We start from the raw sequence: 15,524 nt of genomic DNA on the forward strand, positions 1-15,524 counted from the left end.
TGGCACTCAAACATACAGGTATGTATTTTTCTTGTTGCATATTTGCTGTGCTTATGCCGGTCCTCATTATTTGTTTAAGATCGAAAACTGCGCAAAAAAGACGGGACACAAGAAAGGAACGAGCAACACAACACAGGTGCAGACTTACAACTGAATTTTTAATCTTTCACTTCCTTTAACGAAGGAATGCAATGTGCACGTGGGCCGCTGAGATGCGCTATCACTGGCTCGAATGGGCACGCTGAGGGCAGAAAACCTAAGGACGGTGGCAAGCGCAAGCGGGATAGGGATAGCGAGGAAACTGAGGACGATGGCGAGCGAGCGACTCGTCGAAGCCCTACAAGAAGGCCTGTGTGGTGTGAATGGTGGATTCGCCGTAGATATTGAGGAGCTGTTTTATTTGATACCCCATGATGAACTCTTTGTCGCGGTGAGGAACTGCATCGAAACCTCCGGAACGGTTCAGTTCCAGAATGCCTGTGGTGTGTCAGTAGATGGATTCTTAGAACTTTGGTCCATTTATCTATCATCCACCATTGTGGGCTTCGAAGTAAAGTTTGTAGTTCAGAGGCAAGGCATCTGCATAGGTTCGAGTGTGGCACCAGTGTTATGCAAAATCTTTTTGGCTGCTTTTGACCGTTTGTTAGTGCAAGCACTCGCTGACGACAAACGGGTCCGAGTCTTCAGATATGTGGATGACTTTTTAGTCCTTTTAATTAAAAGTTAACTCCTGGCGTTCTTCTTGAAGATGCCACCAACGGGATTTTAGAAACTTCGTGCCACCTCCACAACCTTAACATTTACAACCGAGCTTCCACTGCGGGAATCTTTGCAATTCCTTGACATAACATTGTCATTCCAGCTGGACCACCTCTGCTGGGAGTACGCACCCCGCTCAAAAAAAGCCCTCCTGCCTTTTGATTCAAGCCATTCCAAAATAGTTAAGAGAGGCATAGTGAGGACATGCCTAAAATCATCACTTGAGAAATCTTGTGCTCACACAGTTCAGAGTAGCTTTGATTCACAGGCCCAACGTTTGTTGAGAGCAGGATTTCCACCTTCCATCATAACGGCGGTAGCAGAGTCTATGTTGAAGGCCTTGCGTATGCGGGCTAAGGAAACAATGGGTCACTTGGAGGGACCAAAAAAATTTGAGGTCATGCCATATATACACGGGGTTTCTCACAATTTAAAAAGAGTCGCTACTAAGTTCCAAGTAGATGTGGTTTTTTCAGCCCTGTGTAAGCTCTCCCGGGTATGCGCCTTAACCTCAGAGCGGATCGCTCACAAGGATGGTTGCAACACCATGCATTACAACCAGTTCGTGCCTTGCTCAACGGGGGTGGTTTACCACGTCCCGTTATCTTGCGGGAAAGTATATATCGGACAGACGGGTAGATGTCTAAATGATAGACTGAGGGAACACGGAGCCTTTTTGAATTCAGCAAGCGGAGCGCACCTTGCCCTACACTGTAAAGAATGTGGGTGTAAACCAAATTTTGGTGCCACTGAGATAAAAGGTCGCAACAAAGACAAACTCACTAGGGAAATTTCTGAGGCGGCCCAGATTTCCTACAGTGGAAGTGACAAGTGTGTTAGCGCACCATCTATTTCATTATTAGACAGAGAATTAGGTTTTTTGTTTACTTCCCAGTTCCATCGCTCTTCTCTCGCTCGCGCTCGCCATCGTCCTCAGTTTCCTCGCTATCCCGCTCGCGTTCACCACCGTCCTTAGGTTTTCTGCCCTCAGCGTGCCCATTCGAGCCAGTGATAGCGCATCTCAGCGGCCCACATGTACATTGCATTCCTTCGTTAAAGGAAGTGAAAGATTAAAAATTCAGTTGTAAGTCTGCGCCTGTGTTGTGTTGCTCGCTCCTTTCAATTGTGTCCCGTCTTTTTTGCGGTTTTCCATCTTAACCCTTTCAGTACCGTAATAATTTTTCATGTAACATCCTCAAAATCCGGAATTATTTTATTCATGCAACCTGTTCAGCCTAGTCCGTAGAGCACAATCATATAAAAAATTTTATCAAAAGCACAGCATAAATGGACAAACAATATTTTTATAAATGTTAAGAAGGGGGCTTCACTGCACGTAATGTGGAAAAAGTGGGCTTCACTGCACATACTCACTTTATTTTATTCATGAATTTACAAAGCAATTCTGTCAACATCAGTACCTAGTGTCTCTGTTCACGAGACTACGGGCTTAGTCAGTCCCAGGACATCCCGTTCAAAAGTTTGCCTTTGTGTGATATGTGCGAAAACACTGTATCGCACACAGGGCGACACCACAGTCTGGGCACCACGTCCTTGTTTCCTTGCGAGCTTTTTTTTCTTGTGCAGACAACGCATCTTCTTGTTGGGCTCTCTTTCTTCTCAGTTGGAGGTAGGTAGTCTGGGAAGTGTCGCTCAGTCAGTCGCGAGAGAGTGTTGTCAGAGAGCCTCCCTTTCTTGGGTCGACTCTGGGGGTCACAGTTCAGTTGAATGAGGCCCTCCACTAACTTGAGCCTGAACTCAAGATGTGTGGTGGTGTTGCCACTCTTCTGGTAGATAATGAACGCATTGTAGATGGCCATGTCTAGCAGATGACGGAACACCTTTTTGTAGTATATTTTCTGTCCATTTCTTGCACAGGGGTAATATGAAAGAATTTGGTCACTCTTGTCAACACCACCCATGGTGTTGTTTTAATTCATCACTATCTGTGGCTTGGACGCAACTTCACCTCTCTGGTTTGTTACATCCACCATTGCCACAGAGTGCACCGTGCTGAGGAAGGTTACCACCTTCTTGTCCTTCCACTGAAGTGAGAGGCACTTGCCTTTTTGGTAAGCTTCAGTTTGACCTTTCTCAAGTTGTCTTGTATCGAAGCTCGGCATTCCCTTGCGTCCAGATCGTCCAGATCGTGCTGTCCCGTAGACATCTGTCTTGCGCTCCAGAAGTGCTTCAACTAGTTCGGGTGAGTTGTAATAGTTATCCACGGTTACACAGTAGCCCTTATCGAGAAGGGGACTCATCAGGGACAATACCACACGTGTACCCATGGCCACATCTGCGTCACCAACAACAGCACCTTTCCCATGTACATAAGCATGTTCCAGATGTAACCACTGGAGGACTCGCACAGCACGAAAAACTTGACGCCAAAACGGGCACGTTTCAGTGGCATGTACTGTTTCCAAGACAGCCTGCCTTTGAAACGAAGAAGGCTCTCGTCAACTGACACATCTCGCTCTGGTGTGTAGAGAGTTTGAAACATCTCGGTCATTCTTGTGAGCACGGACCACAATTTTCTAAGCTTTGGGTTCGGGTGCTTGTCGACTGGCGCCTCGTTGTCAGTGAAGTGTAGAAATTTCATTATCAGCATGAAGCGGTCGCGGCTCATCACGTCTCCGAATGCAGGCGTGCGGAGAACCTCTCTTGTTGACCAGTAAGATTTCACGTCTGGTTTCTCAATGACCCCTGCAGAATGATGAGCGCGAAGAAGGTCATCAGTTCTTTTTTGTCGATCTGTCTCCATGTTTTGAGGTGGGAAGCGTGGTGCGACCGAAGAAACTGGGTTGCGTAGCGGTTGGTCTCTGCGACAATCAGGTCGACCAGCTCTTCATCGAAGAACTGTTCAAAATATTCGACAACGCCGTCACCTTCTTCCAGGTGGCCCTTGAATCCCGGTGATCCCACAAAAGGGAAACGAGGTGGCGCACGAGGAATATCGCCCACGTCGATCTTCGTCCACACACGTGCGGTGTCGAAATCATCATCAATCTCTGTGTCGCTCTCATCTGAAGTCAAATAATCAATCAACGACTCACCAGAATCACTTTCCAATTCGTAGTCGCTTTCACTCGAAGAAGTTTCAGAAACTGCGCGCTGTTTCCTTTTTTTTTTCCTTGTTTCGCAACGCGTGGACACACATCGTGCGGCCGCCCGGACGACGCCATTTCTAAAGTTCAGTGTAGCCAGCAGCCTCACGAAAAAAACGTCTAAATTCAGCTAATTTCACCGGTTTTGACTTCTCCTGCCATCTGTCGGTCGTTCTAAGAAGCTCCGTGATACAGACGAGCTGAATTCGTCCTCAGGATCGTTGTATTGATAATGCGGACTCTGGACGAGCTGTACTCGTCTTCAGGATTATTTGTGCGTAAATGGTGGGCGAGCTCAGCTCGTCTTCCGTACTGAAAGGGTTAAACATGTATAACCAACTAGGCCAACAGAGTACTCTACTCCTCATTATTTGCGTGGCACTTATCCCCTTTTGGTCCTTCTATATCTGTGTACTGTGGTATTACGCAATCAGAAAACAATGACTGTTTGGTTCACCCTTGAACCTACACGACAGCAGACTAGTACCTGGATGAATTGCGATGTGACCAGTGGAACTGGTAGTTTTTAATACAAGTTGTGTCACCTGACATAAGCAGCATGAACTCCCAAGTGCAAGAGGTCATATTCTGTTGTTTGCGTTTCTGTTTATCCCGGTAATACAAATGTGCTCGCTGTTGGTGGTTCCATCGCGGCGCCACATGTTTTAAAACCAGCAGCGTGCTTTGGGCAGCTATGAGTGGAAATCAGGGAGCATTTGTGGTAGAGCCATATCGATATGATATGGCTCTACCACGTAAATGGTGGACGAGCTCATATGCTCGTGACCATGGGGTCTGGCATCTTTAATGCCTTTGCGTTTTGAGTCAGGTTACATGTCTTCCTTGACAGTACCGTTTTATTTCACGTTTTCCTCTTCAATGTGTCCATAGTGTTCCACTGTAGTTGCCTTCACATGTGCTTTCTTCTCTTCTAAGCAGTTTGTTCCAATTTAGAATGTACACCGACTGCTTTTAGCCTTACTCCAGTAAATAAATATTTACTAGAATGATCTAATCAAAACTGGAGGAGGGTGACCAATTGTAAACTTTTCCTTTTTAGCGAGTGGTCTCACTGGGACCAGCTCCTCGGAGCAAGGTAAGCCACATTTTCGTATTCTTGTAGAAGTCATACTTTGCTTATTGCTTGGTTGCATTGAAGTCCAAATCAGCAAATGATAAAAGTCGCAATGTTTCAGTTGAGAGGTCTTCGTGCTGGGCAGCAGCTCTCAAAGTGATTACTTCGAAACTCCTTGGTCGAGCAGATCATTCTTTGGTTCCATCGGCACCCACATCGATCACCCTCTCACCCTAACGTTTTAAGATTGAGAAAGATCAATTTCGCAGCTCATTCTAATATCTGTACTTTTTCAGTTCTGCTATCATTGCAATAGAGCTCACGCAGGTTGGTTTTTAAACTCTTCTATTCTTACTGGTATAATGCCCGGTGGTCAGCATTATGGTTCACGGAGACAGGGGAGTTCGCAAACCCTAGCAACAAACTTTGTTGCTGGTTGCTAGGGCTTGTGAGATGACAAATTGTGAGAGCCTCTGGTCTGGGGGTTACTAGCAACTTGCCAAAATATCCCCCTCCTCTTTTCCCCGATCTTTAAGTGGCAACAACTTTAGGTAAAATTGTTGCCAGCTTGCATTGTACTTGGAGTAGAAGAGCTGAAAAGTCAGCCTGGAAGAAGTCTGTTGCAGTGGTAGAATGAAGAAAACAGTAAGCATATTACTCCAAAGGTGAACATATTTGACAGAATTCTGTCTGGTTGGGTAGAAAATCAGGAAAAAAGGAATTTGCCTACCAAATGTGGAAAAGATCTGGAAAAAGATAGTCCCAACATTTCGAAACTATTTGTTTCTTCTTCAGGGGATGAATAATAATAATAATACTTTTATTGAATGAAAAAATAGCATGTACAGATTCAGGCCTACCGAAGCCTCATCGGGCTTGAAAGGTAGTGCCTGGCAGACAGTGACAAAGTAAAGCAATGACAGTAAAACACAAAAACCCCACATAGATAAATCAAGCTATGACACACACAGAAAAGAAATCTTTATACAATTCTATTTCTGAGCGCTTTTTTCAGTTTGTATTTTGTACTAGCACAAAAAATACTCATAGGAAGCTTGTTAAAATACGAGGGAACATAGTAACGGCGCATGCGTTCGCCATATCTTGTGCTGCACCGAGGTATACAGTAACGTTTTTTTGGCCTTAGGCAACGGGCTGGGGCATAAGGTACTTTAAAAGAACTATTCCAGAAATGACGAAAAAGTACAGTTTCTATCAACAGAGAGTTGAAATCCGGAAAGCATAATGCTCTAAATACGTCAGTATCTTTATCAAGACTTAAATCATAAGAAATAACTTTTAACAAAGAACGCAAAATTGAATTGATTCTTATTTTCCATCGAAGGGCACAGTGGCCGTACACAGTTATTCCATAACGAAGCACACTATAGCCCAGGGCATGAATGATAACCTTACGAACGGATAATGGCATAACGTATCTAACACTGTACATCAAACAAGACACCGCGCGAAGCTTCTTACAGATATGAGCGAGCTGTGAATTCCAGGCAAGATCGCTATCAAAAATCAAACCAAGGTATTTAACTGTAGATGTGTAATTCACAGGGGTACACGCGCAATTAAGACAATTAGACGTGTGCAAAAAAAGCGGAGAAGTGAGACTGACTTGTTTTAATGGGCTATGAAAACAAATTAGTTGAGTTTTTGTCGTATTAATAGAAATTAAATTTGCATCAAACCAGTCCATTGCCCTATTTGCCGCATTTTGAAGCAAAGAAATTGCGTGCAAATACTTAGAAGCGCAGGCTACAATTACAGTATCGTCCGCATATTGAAATATTGAAGTGGGCACGGTACTAGAAAGATCGTTCACATAAATATTAAATAATAAAGGACTAAGTACTGAACCCTGCGGAACACCAGCTTTAATTATCGAGAAGTTACTTCGAAATTGTTCAATCGAAACACATTGGCGCCTATCCTGAAGAAAATTTTGTAACAGCAATAAAAAGGAACCGCGAAATCCCACCATTGACAGCTTATTTAGCAACAGACGGTGACATACACTATCGAATGCCTTACTGACGTCTAGAAATAACGCGCACGCGACTTGATTCCGCTCAAACGACGAGTTCAGCAAATCAGAAAAATCTTCAAGTAACATTTGAGTGCCTCGACCTTGCACGAAACCGTACTGAGAGGGCGACATAATACGATGCTTATCCAAAAAGCGTGTCATGACCAAGCACAAGTGTTTTTCTAACAGCTGAGCAATACCTGGTAAAATTGAAATCGGACGATAATTTTCAATATTATTTCGCGCTCCAGCTTTGAAAAGCGGGATAACGATTGCCGTTAAGGATAAAGGATGTCAGTCTCTTCATCTTTTAGGTGTTACATCACTTTGTCTTTGTCGGTGTTGTTGGGTTAGCTTCGTCGTGCCCTATCCGTTATCCCATTGTGGAGGCCGTTCATATATATCGCAGGAAGTGTCCCTAGTGACCTATTTATGATGTTTGAAGTGTGTTGAATATGCCATGATTCAATGAGCCGCCTCCTACGTAGATTTGGTGCCGTGTCCAGGATGCTTGCGTTCTCAAATGCGGTGGTCGAGGTTATCACAGTGTTCAGCGAAAGCACTGCGCTCTTTGTCAAAGTTTCTCACATCGTTCTTATGTTGGTGAAGCTGGTTGTGAAAGTTCTTTGTTTCGCCGATGTAAGAGGCAGGGCACTGGGAGCATGGGATCTTATAAATGACACCTTAATTGGGCCTTCGCCTTCGGTGGTCTGTTCTTAGGGCGAGGTAGAAAGCATCCGACACTGGTTTGTGAGCAACCAGGACGTGTTCTTTTGCAAACAGTCGGGATAGCATCTCGCTTATCCCTTTCTTGTAAGGGATGCTAATCCGTGCTATCGGTTTGGAAACTATCTAAGGTTGTTTCATCCAATTACGGTTCTGACGACGGATGACGTGGTGAATGAAGTTACCGGGGGAGCCGTTCTTCCTTAGGTCGTCCATGATAATCCGTTCCTCCTTTCTTTTGTCGTCCTCAGATGAGCACAAGGTGTTGGTTCTGTTAAAAAGAGCAGAAACGACACATACCTTATGGCCGACAGGGTGGTTGGAGTCCTCCAACCATTACCTCCAGTTCGACTCCACCCACCGTCGGCCATAAGGTATCTGTCGTTTCTACTCTTTTTAACAGAACCAACACCTTGTGCTCATCTGAGGACGACAAAAGAAAGGAGGAACGGATTATCATGGACGACCTAAAGAAGAACGGCTCCCCCGGTAACTTCATTCACCACGTCATCCGTCGTCAGAACCGTAATTGGATGAAACAACCTTCGACAGTTTCCAAACCGATAGCACGGATTAGCATCCCTTACAAGAAAGGGATAAGCGAGATGCTATCCCGACTGTTTGCAAAAGAACACGTCCTGGTTGCTCACAAACCAGTGTCGGATGCTTTCTACCTCGCCCTAAGAACAGACCACCGAAGGCGAAGGCCCAATTAAGGTGTCATTTATAAGGTCCCATGCTCCCAGTGCCATGCCTCTTACATCGGCGAAACAAAGAACTTTCACGACCAGCTTCGCCAACATAAGAACGATGTGAGAAACTTTGACAAAGAGCGCAGTGCTTTCGCTGAACACTGTGATAACCTCGACCACCGTATTGCATTTGAAAACGCAAGCATCCTGGACACGGCACCGAATCTACGTAGGAGGCGGCTCATTGAATCATGGCATATTCAACACACTTCAAACATCATCAATAGGTCACTAGGGACACTTCCTACGTTATATGTGAACGGCCTCCACAATGGGATAACGGATAGGGCACGACGAAGCTAACCCAACAACACCGACAAAGACAAAGTGATGTAACACCTAAAAGATGAAAAGACTGACATCCTTTATTCATCCCCTGAAGAAGAAACAAATAGTTTCGAAATGTTGGGACTATCTTTTTCCAGATCTTTTCCACATTTGGTTGGCAAATTCCTTTTTTCCTGATATTACTTCAAAGTGTGGAACTGCTTTGCTCATGACTGCAAGTTATCAGATTGTTTGGTCACACAGGACGGGAGAGAGACTTCAAAACTAATTTTAATTGCACTCCAGTTCGTAGAAAGAATAACACACAGAAGGACGAGACACAAACACAAACACTCGCATACACAGGGACAGGACACGAACACAGGCACGCATACAATCTTTCTGATTTTATCTGTGTCTGTTTGTGTGTCTGTGTTTGTGTCCTGTCCCTGTGTATGTGAGTGTTTGTGTCTTGTCCTTCTGTGTGTTATTCTTTCTACGAACCGCAGCGCCTTTCACCAACATGCTCCCTTTGCTTCTAATTTTAATTGTCAGAGAGAGGCTAACAAAATTTGCACCATGTGTCTACTATGTTAGCCAACTGTTCTGGGCCGAAATAATTTTTGTCATTACATTGTGGTTCAGCCTCATCGACATCATCTGGGCAAAGCCTGACCAGAGTGGACGGTGCCCTGGAGGCGCCTTCAGGTTCCATTGAGGAACTCCCGGCAGGAGCTGGGATGACGTTGGGGGCCTCAAATTGTAAGTCCTCCAATTTTTACTGTATGCAACCAAGCACAACACCAGTCAGTGGTCCTTGTGTTAGCCTTTTTAATGTTTTATTTCCTAACACCGGCCTAACCAAAGGAGCTTTGACATGTGGTTTTTTTTATATATATATATATATATATATATATATATATATATATATATATATATATATATATATATATATATATATCCCTTGACGTCAGCCATCTTGATAGTGTCAAAATGAAAGTGTGAAGTATTAATGCTCAAGGTCTGAATATTTGGTGAGTAACAACTGGCCACAAGGTGGTGGGCACTCCAGCTTTTCTCCGGGTATTTTATACTCAGAAACCTGTAATCTAACTTGCGAAAGCAAGGGCCTGCCGGCCTGTTTAACCACTGTTATAGTAGACTTGTTTGCACTGGCTGTCCTAGTTTAAGTGTGCCGGGCTGGCATTTTGAACCTGTCGGCTGCAGTGCTGGGATATGGTTTCCAAATTAAGCTTAGGAGTTTAAGAATGTTGGAACATTCATATCTTTTATTCAGCATGATTCTACTAGGAGCCAAATGTGGGAATTACTAGCTAGTAATTAGCTTGTCAGCTTTGGACCTTATAGCGTAACCATCATTTATCTTTTTTTAATGCTTCAGCTGAATAGTGCATGAATAAGAGGTAATTGCTGTAATGTGTTTCCCACTGGCAGTGACACAGCTACCTTTTTTTTACAGCTAATTTGTATAGTGTTTCCTAGTATAGCAGCCGTTGAGTTGTACTGTCAAAATAGCTGAAATAACTTTGCTGACTATGATTGCACCTCCTATGTTAGTTATGGTGCAACAAGGTTGCTGATCAGCTTATGAGACCAGCTCTACCCAATGCTATCTCCTTCACTCTGGGGACTTCTCAACATATTCCTTGCATTGGTGGAAAACTGATGTAATTTTTTGTCTACCATTTGTTGCATTGACATGATTGATGCACAGCTGATACAACCTGGCTGGTTTATGACGGCTTAATGCAGCCCTTTTTCATACAGCCATGTGCTTTCTTTTATGGTTCAAATATGAGATAATAAAGATCAAGGTTAAATATAATTGTTTGTTTTTTTGTATTTGCAGGCTCCTGCTATGCACACTGCAAAATATATATTTTATTTATGAATTTTTTCACACCATTTATACAATGGGCAAAGTGTGTGCAACCACGGTGTGTGAGTTGTGTACTCCAAAACTACCATCTGCAGGCAGCCTCAAATTTAGCACACACATAACAGTGCTTGTCTCTTAGCGAGTGCAGTCATAAACATATATATTTTTAGGTTCACGGCTCCTGATGATTTCTTTTATCAGTCAAGCCATTTTAATCTTTTGCTTTTAAAGAAGGGAAAGACTGGTGTCCGCTAGTGCTGCACAGCTTACTTCTCCATAGGACCCAGGGCCAGAGCTTGATAATGCATTACTCACCCTAATTAATCTTCCATTTCAGGTCCAGAGCAGTCTCCAATAGTTAAGCTGGTGCTTGAGCTTCGGCTACAGAATGGGGAGATTTTGCGGCAGTTGGGGGCGATGCAGCAGGACATTAGAAACTTAAGTTTTAATTTATCGCAAATGAAGGCCTCAATGTCTGCTGCACCGCCTTCGCCGGAAATGGCTCCAGAGCCGTCGCGGGCGCCCCTTCCAAAGCTGCCCGCGGCGACTATGGAAGAATTCAGGGAATTGGAAAATGCCCTGAAGGATAAAGCTACAGCCACAGCCCTGGTATGTTGCACTTTCCTCCTTTCATATGATGATTTTTCCAACATGCACTGCAGTGCTTGTCGCTGGCTCATAATGTCGACTATCATACTCGGCCACTAAACGGGTGGACACTGCATTTGCTTTACTCAATGTTAATAAATGATAGCTTTTCAGTATGAAGGAAAATGAAAACTGGTTGTGTCGTCATAGCCGTGTTTCTGTGTTTGATTTGGTATTTAGTCATGCTTCTACATTTCCGTTGTCCCTTGTCTTTCACAGCAGCTGGAGGTGGCTACGTGGGTCAGGGCAACTGACACGGTTGCCGAGGCCTGCCGAAGCCTTCTGGAAAGGGCCCTCAAGAAGGAGGTCCAAATAAAATTTAGCCTCCTGGGCCGGAAAGGCAAGCTACCTTTCCGGGGGACCCTCCTCTGCCACATTGTGACAGGTATGATTATATTTGCTTAATTGATCAACACATTGATAGATCCTTGTTATTCGAGTTTGCTGAAGTGCATGCAACTGCTTGACTGTTATAGCATGTCACTTTCAAATCAAATCCTTTATTTGTGCCTGTGATGTAGCATATAGTACAGGCACTGGGAGGCAGACAAAAACCCAGCAGTTGTTGGCTTGACAAGGTTTGCACACTTGTTCACTCAGCAAGCAGCAAGGTGACAAATGTGATACAAAGAAAAATATAAGAGAAAAAGAATTGCACCAATAAATGTTAGTAAACACTATAAACTATTTGGGGATTAGTTTACAGAGATTGAAACATGATTTGTCTCATCGAAGGGTGGTCACAGGTTCTATTTGTACTTTTTGTCATAATAATTGGTTTGGTGATGATGGGAGATGATGCTTTAACATTTGTGTGCAGTGGTTATAGTTCAATTATGAGGAACAGTCTATAGGCTACCATCACGTAGGTTACAGGCAGTAGTGATCTCAGTCAGGTGAGGTATGGAGGGTAATCTCAGTGTGTTAAATTTATTATACTTTAATTATGTACCATATGGTGCTAGAGAATATTCACATTGGCTAGTATTTGGAAGAAGGTTCATTGTATGAAAAAGATTTTTAGTCTTGAGTGTTATATTTTACATTTACAATAATACACACAGCCTTTTTCTAAAGTAAGTTCGTTTTCAACAATGCTTCTAATCTGTTATAGCGTAACATATTTAGTTCAAAAGGCCTATTATAGTGCCTGAAAATTCTAGCTATGCCTGAATGCAGCATATACTCTATCTCACAAGTTGCATGCAGTGTAGTGCAACTGTAGCCCTTGTCAGCCAATCAAGAACATAAATGCACCAGTGTACATGTGTTCTTACACAGCGTATCAGTCTTCGCCTGCATTGTCTGGTCTCTGTAGAAGCCATTACAGGCAATTAAGTTATTCCTTACAGTCTGCCGAGTCATTCCATATGCCTGAATAGTTCATACTCTATAAATACAGCATAATCTCGATGATAGGGATTACCCGGGAACACGAAAAAATATTCATATAATCCTGAATTTGTTTAATCCAAGACAAGCTAACTTGTGTGTATACTTTGTCTGTGATGTTTGTTTGCACTCTTCTGCCCTTGTAGTTGCTCATAAGCCCCATCCAAAATGCATAAAGCTGCGCAGCGCTTTCTCGACTCATATTGCTTGCACTTATGGTGCAGCATGGAACATCAAGAGCGTTAAGTGTTTCTACCATCGACGACACAGCTTTGTTGGGCATGTGAGTTAACCTTGGCTTGTTGGGCTGTGAGCCAGGCATTCTGCCGCTTGGCCAGCATAGACTGGAGGTGGAGAGGGGGCCAGCGGCAACTGTGCGTACTCTCTTCCCCTCTAAGACCAGCTGCGCCCACCCACTCGTTTCGCATGCACCGATGGTTCACGTGCTCATATCACCCGGGACGACTTGAGTACTGTTTGTATAATCCTGAATGGCAATATATTCAATATTGCCCGGACCATCTTTAAATTCACATGACCCTGAAATTCCGGTCAATCGTTATTGTATCATCGACATTTGACTCTGTGCAATCTGAGCCGTACCGGAACTTGTAACCGCATTGGGTACTCCTCCACCTCGTCGCACCTTGCAGCTCCACACTGCACACAACTACTGAGACAGAGTATAGCTGTGCAGTGCTGATGGGAACCTCTTCTTAGAATAGAAGTGTGGTCATTAGTATAGTAATCAGTAAAAGAGAGGAGCATGTTGCTTCTCTATACCTAGCTCTTGACCTGACATCTGTATTTTAATTACTACTGCTCTGGATAGAGATTTAACCCTGGTTGGATCCAATTTCCTGATCCTAAAACTATTCTAAGTATCAGCGGCAACCGTTATGCCTTGATGTTTAATGCAGAACGTTTAAAATTTCCACTTTCAGAGACCATCAAGAGTGCGAAGGCTGCCAATGTGCCAGATGTCGAAAAGGCCATTGGCAAGTACCTGGCCGGTGCTGTGGACCGGGAGGGGGGCAGGCGCGAGAGGTTTTGCCGCCAAACAGAGGCCAGTCAACTGCCAACTGGCGATGTGTGAAGTGCAAAAAAAAATAGCACAGAAAGTTGTTTTCAAAATAAATTTTTAGCAAAGAAATTATTTTGTTCATTTGCATGGCAAACTAAAATGCACGCAATATTTTCTGATGGTAAAATTATATATTTTTAGCCTGCATGTTGCAAAGAAAATCTTCAGTGTTATCAATACAAGAGAGCTAAAACTATTATCTGTTGTTGCAGTTGTACATTATATTGCCAAATATCGGGAAGAGCCTGGCGGCAAAGGGTTACCAGTGCAAGTGTGGTAAACTGCTCAACCACGGTGCCAGGAGAAAGGCACGCCCAATATTTGTAGTAGCTTGGCGAAAAAGGCCTTCGGACATTTGGCTGCCGTTCCGACAGAGATTGGCAGCCAATTTTAACGTGGTTGGCAAAACCTATCTAGGCTAAAAGGGCAGTGCCGTTATGCCCAATATTGGCTGAAAATGGGCAAGCGGAGTGGTCCAATATTGGCTGAAAATGGGCAAATAGAGTGGTCCAATATTGGCTGAAAATGGGCAAACAGAATGGTAAAATATTGGCTGAAAATGGGGAAATAGAGTGGTCCAATATTGGCTGAAAAGTGGCAAACAGAATGGTCCGATATTGGCTGAAAATTGGCAAACAGAGTGGCCCAATATTGGCAGGCTAGCTGGCCCAATATAGCGCCTGGTGGCGTTTGCCTATATTGACCAATATTGGTGCCAGCGTGAGCCGATATAGGACCGTCATTGGACCAATATTGGGGTGCTACTTGGGCAGGGCACACTCCAGTGTCGTTACTGGCCGTCTCCAGGACTTCACGACCGAATTCTCCGGGGAATGTGTTCTTATACTCCCGTACACATTGGGGATCATCTGCTTGCACTCTTTCAAGATTTTCGCACAACGAATCTTCGAAAACATCCGAGCAGGAGAGGTACTTGAGCTTGCTGCATAAGACGCCATCTTCTCAAAACCAGCCAGTGCCACACAACCCGAAAACCCAAAGCGGCTGCCACGCGGATGAGCACGAAACCAATTTAAGGTGGTTTACATTATCTTTTCCTTTTTCTTGAAAAACATTTGTGCCCCGTTGAAATCATAACGCCACTATCAGTTACTAGCCCCGAGGAGGCACATTTTCCGACTTTTAAAAATTTTTTTGCAGGGGACGCACTATCTTATGGGGCGAACGTAGGCACGGTCAGCAATGCAGACCGGTGCACTAGCTTTGACTGCGTTGCACTCTATGTATGAAACAGAGTATAGGATCGCTTCAGACGGGGCAACCTTTCCAGCAATTTTGGGGCTGCTGGCGGGTTGTTCCCTAGTTTTCCCTAGATCGACACGAATTGCTGAGATTGGGTCCGGCTCGAAGCGGACGACCAACTTTGACTACTCGGAGATGTTTGAAGCGGCAGCAGCCAATCAGGAATGCAATATTTTCACGTGACACCCCTGTTGTCGTGATGATGAGAACTGAGGACTTAGTTCAGGTTTGAAATGGATCATTTTTGAAAATAAACTGTTTCAAAAAGATGAGTTAGTATTCTCAGCGCAATTTAAAGATATAAAAACACGTTTTTAGGATATAACTGTGCGTCTAAATACTGTAAGAAAAATAAAATTTCATGATGATGATGGCAAGTCGTAGCAATTTGGTTGCTGCATGTGAACGCGGGCGGCCCGTGTTGCTGGTGTTGCGACATGAAGTTGCTGGGCGAAATTGTTCCGTCTGAAGCGGGCTTTAGGGAACTGAATTCAAGGGCCGTGGAGCTCTGGG

General features: G+C 44.0%; 2 protein-coding genes across 2 annotated transcripts; one reads left to right on the top strand and one right to left on the bottom strand.

The window, feature by feature from the left end:
* Positions 1-2,213: 2,213 nt before the first annotated feature.
* LOC121838504 (piggyBac transposable element-derived protein 4-like) lies at positions 2,214-2,681 on the bottom strand. Its single transcript, XM_042294783.1, has one exon. The coding sequence runs from the start codon at positions 2,679-2,681 to the stop codon at positions 2,214-2,216; it is 468 nt and encodes a 155-aa protein (XP_042150717.1).
* Positions 2,682-4,949: 2,268 nt separating this feature from the next.
* On the top strand, positions 4,950-14,170 carry LOC120844602. Its single transcript, XM_042294784.1, has 6 exons — positions 4,950-4,962; positions 9,370-9,486; positions 10,962-11,233; positions 11,492-11,657; positions 13,609-13,730; positions 13,961-14,170. Exons 2-6 carry the CDS (start codon positions 9,465-9,467, stop codon positions 14,168-14,170), a joined length of 792 nt encoding a protein of 263 aa, XP_042150718.1. The 5' UTR covers positions 4,950-4,962; positions 9,370-9,464.
* The last annotated feature ends 1,354 nt before the right edge of the window (positions 14,171-15,524 follow it).

Source organism: Ixodes scapularis, unplaced genomic scaffold (genome assembly GCF_016920785.2).
Source record: "Ixodes scapularis isolate PalLabHiFi unplaced genomic scaffold, ASM1692078v2 PGA_scaffold6__148_contigs__length_123643588, whole genome shotgun sequence".
Taxonomy (NCBI): domain Eukaryota; kingdom Metazoa; phylum Arthropoda; class Arachnida; order Ixodida; family Ixodidae; genus Ixodes; species Ixodes scapularis.

Excerpts from the sequence above, each read along its gene's own strand:
- LOC120844602 (XM_042294784.1), top strand. The coding sequence starts at position 9,465 with ATGACGTTGGGGGCCTCAAATT. Across the intron at positions 9,487-10,961 it reads GACGTTGGGGGCCTCAAATT|GTCCAGAGCAGTCTCCAATA; the intron begins GTAAGTCCTCCA and ends CTTCCATTTCAG. Across the intron at positions 11,658-13,608 it reads CCTCTGCCACATTGTGACAG|AGACCATCAAGAGTGCGAAG; the intron begins GTATGATTATAT and ends TTCCACTTTCAG.
- LOC121838504 (XM_042294783.1), bottom strand. The coding sequence starts at position 2,681 with ATGGGTGGTGTTGACAAGAGTGACCAAATTCTTTCATATTACCCCTGT.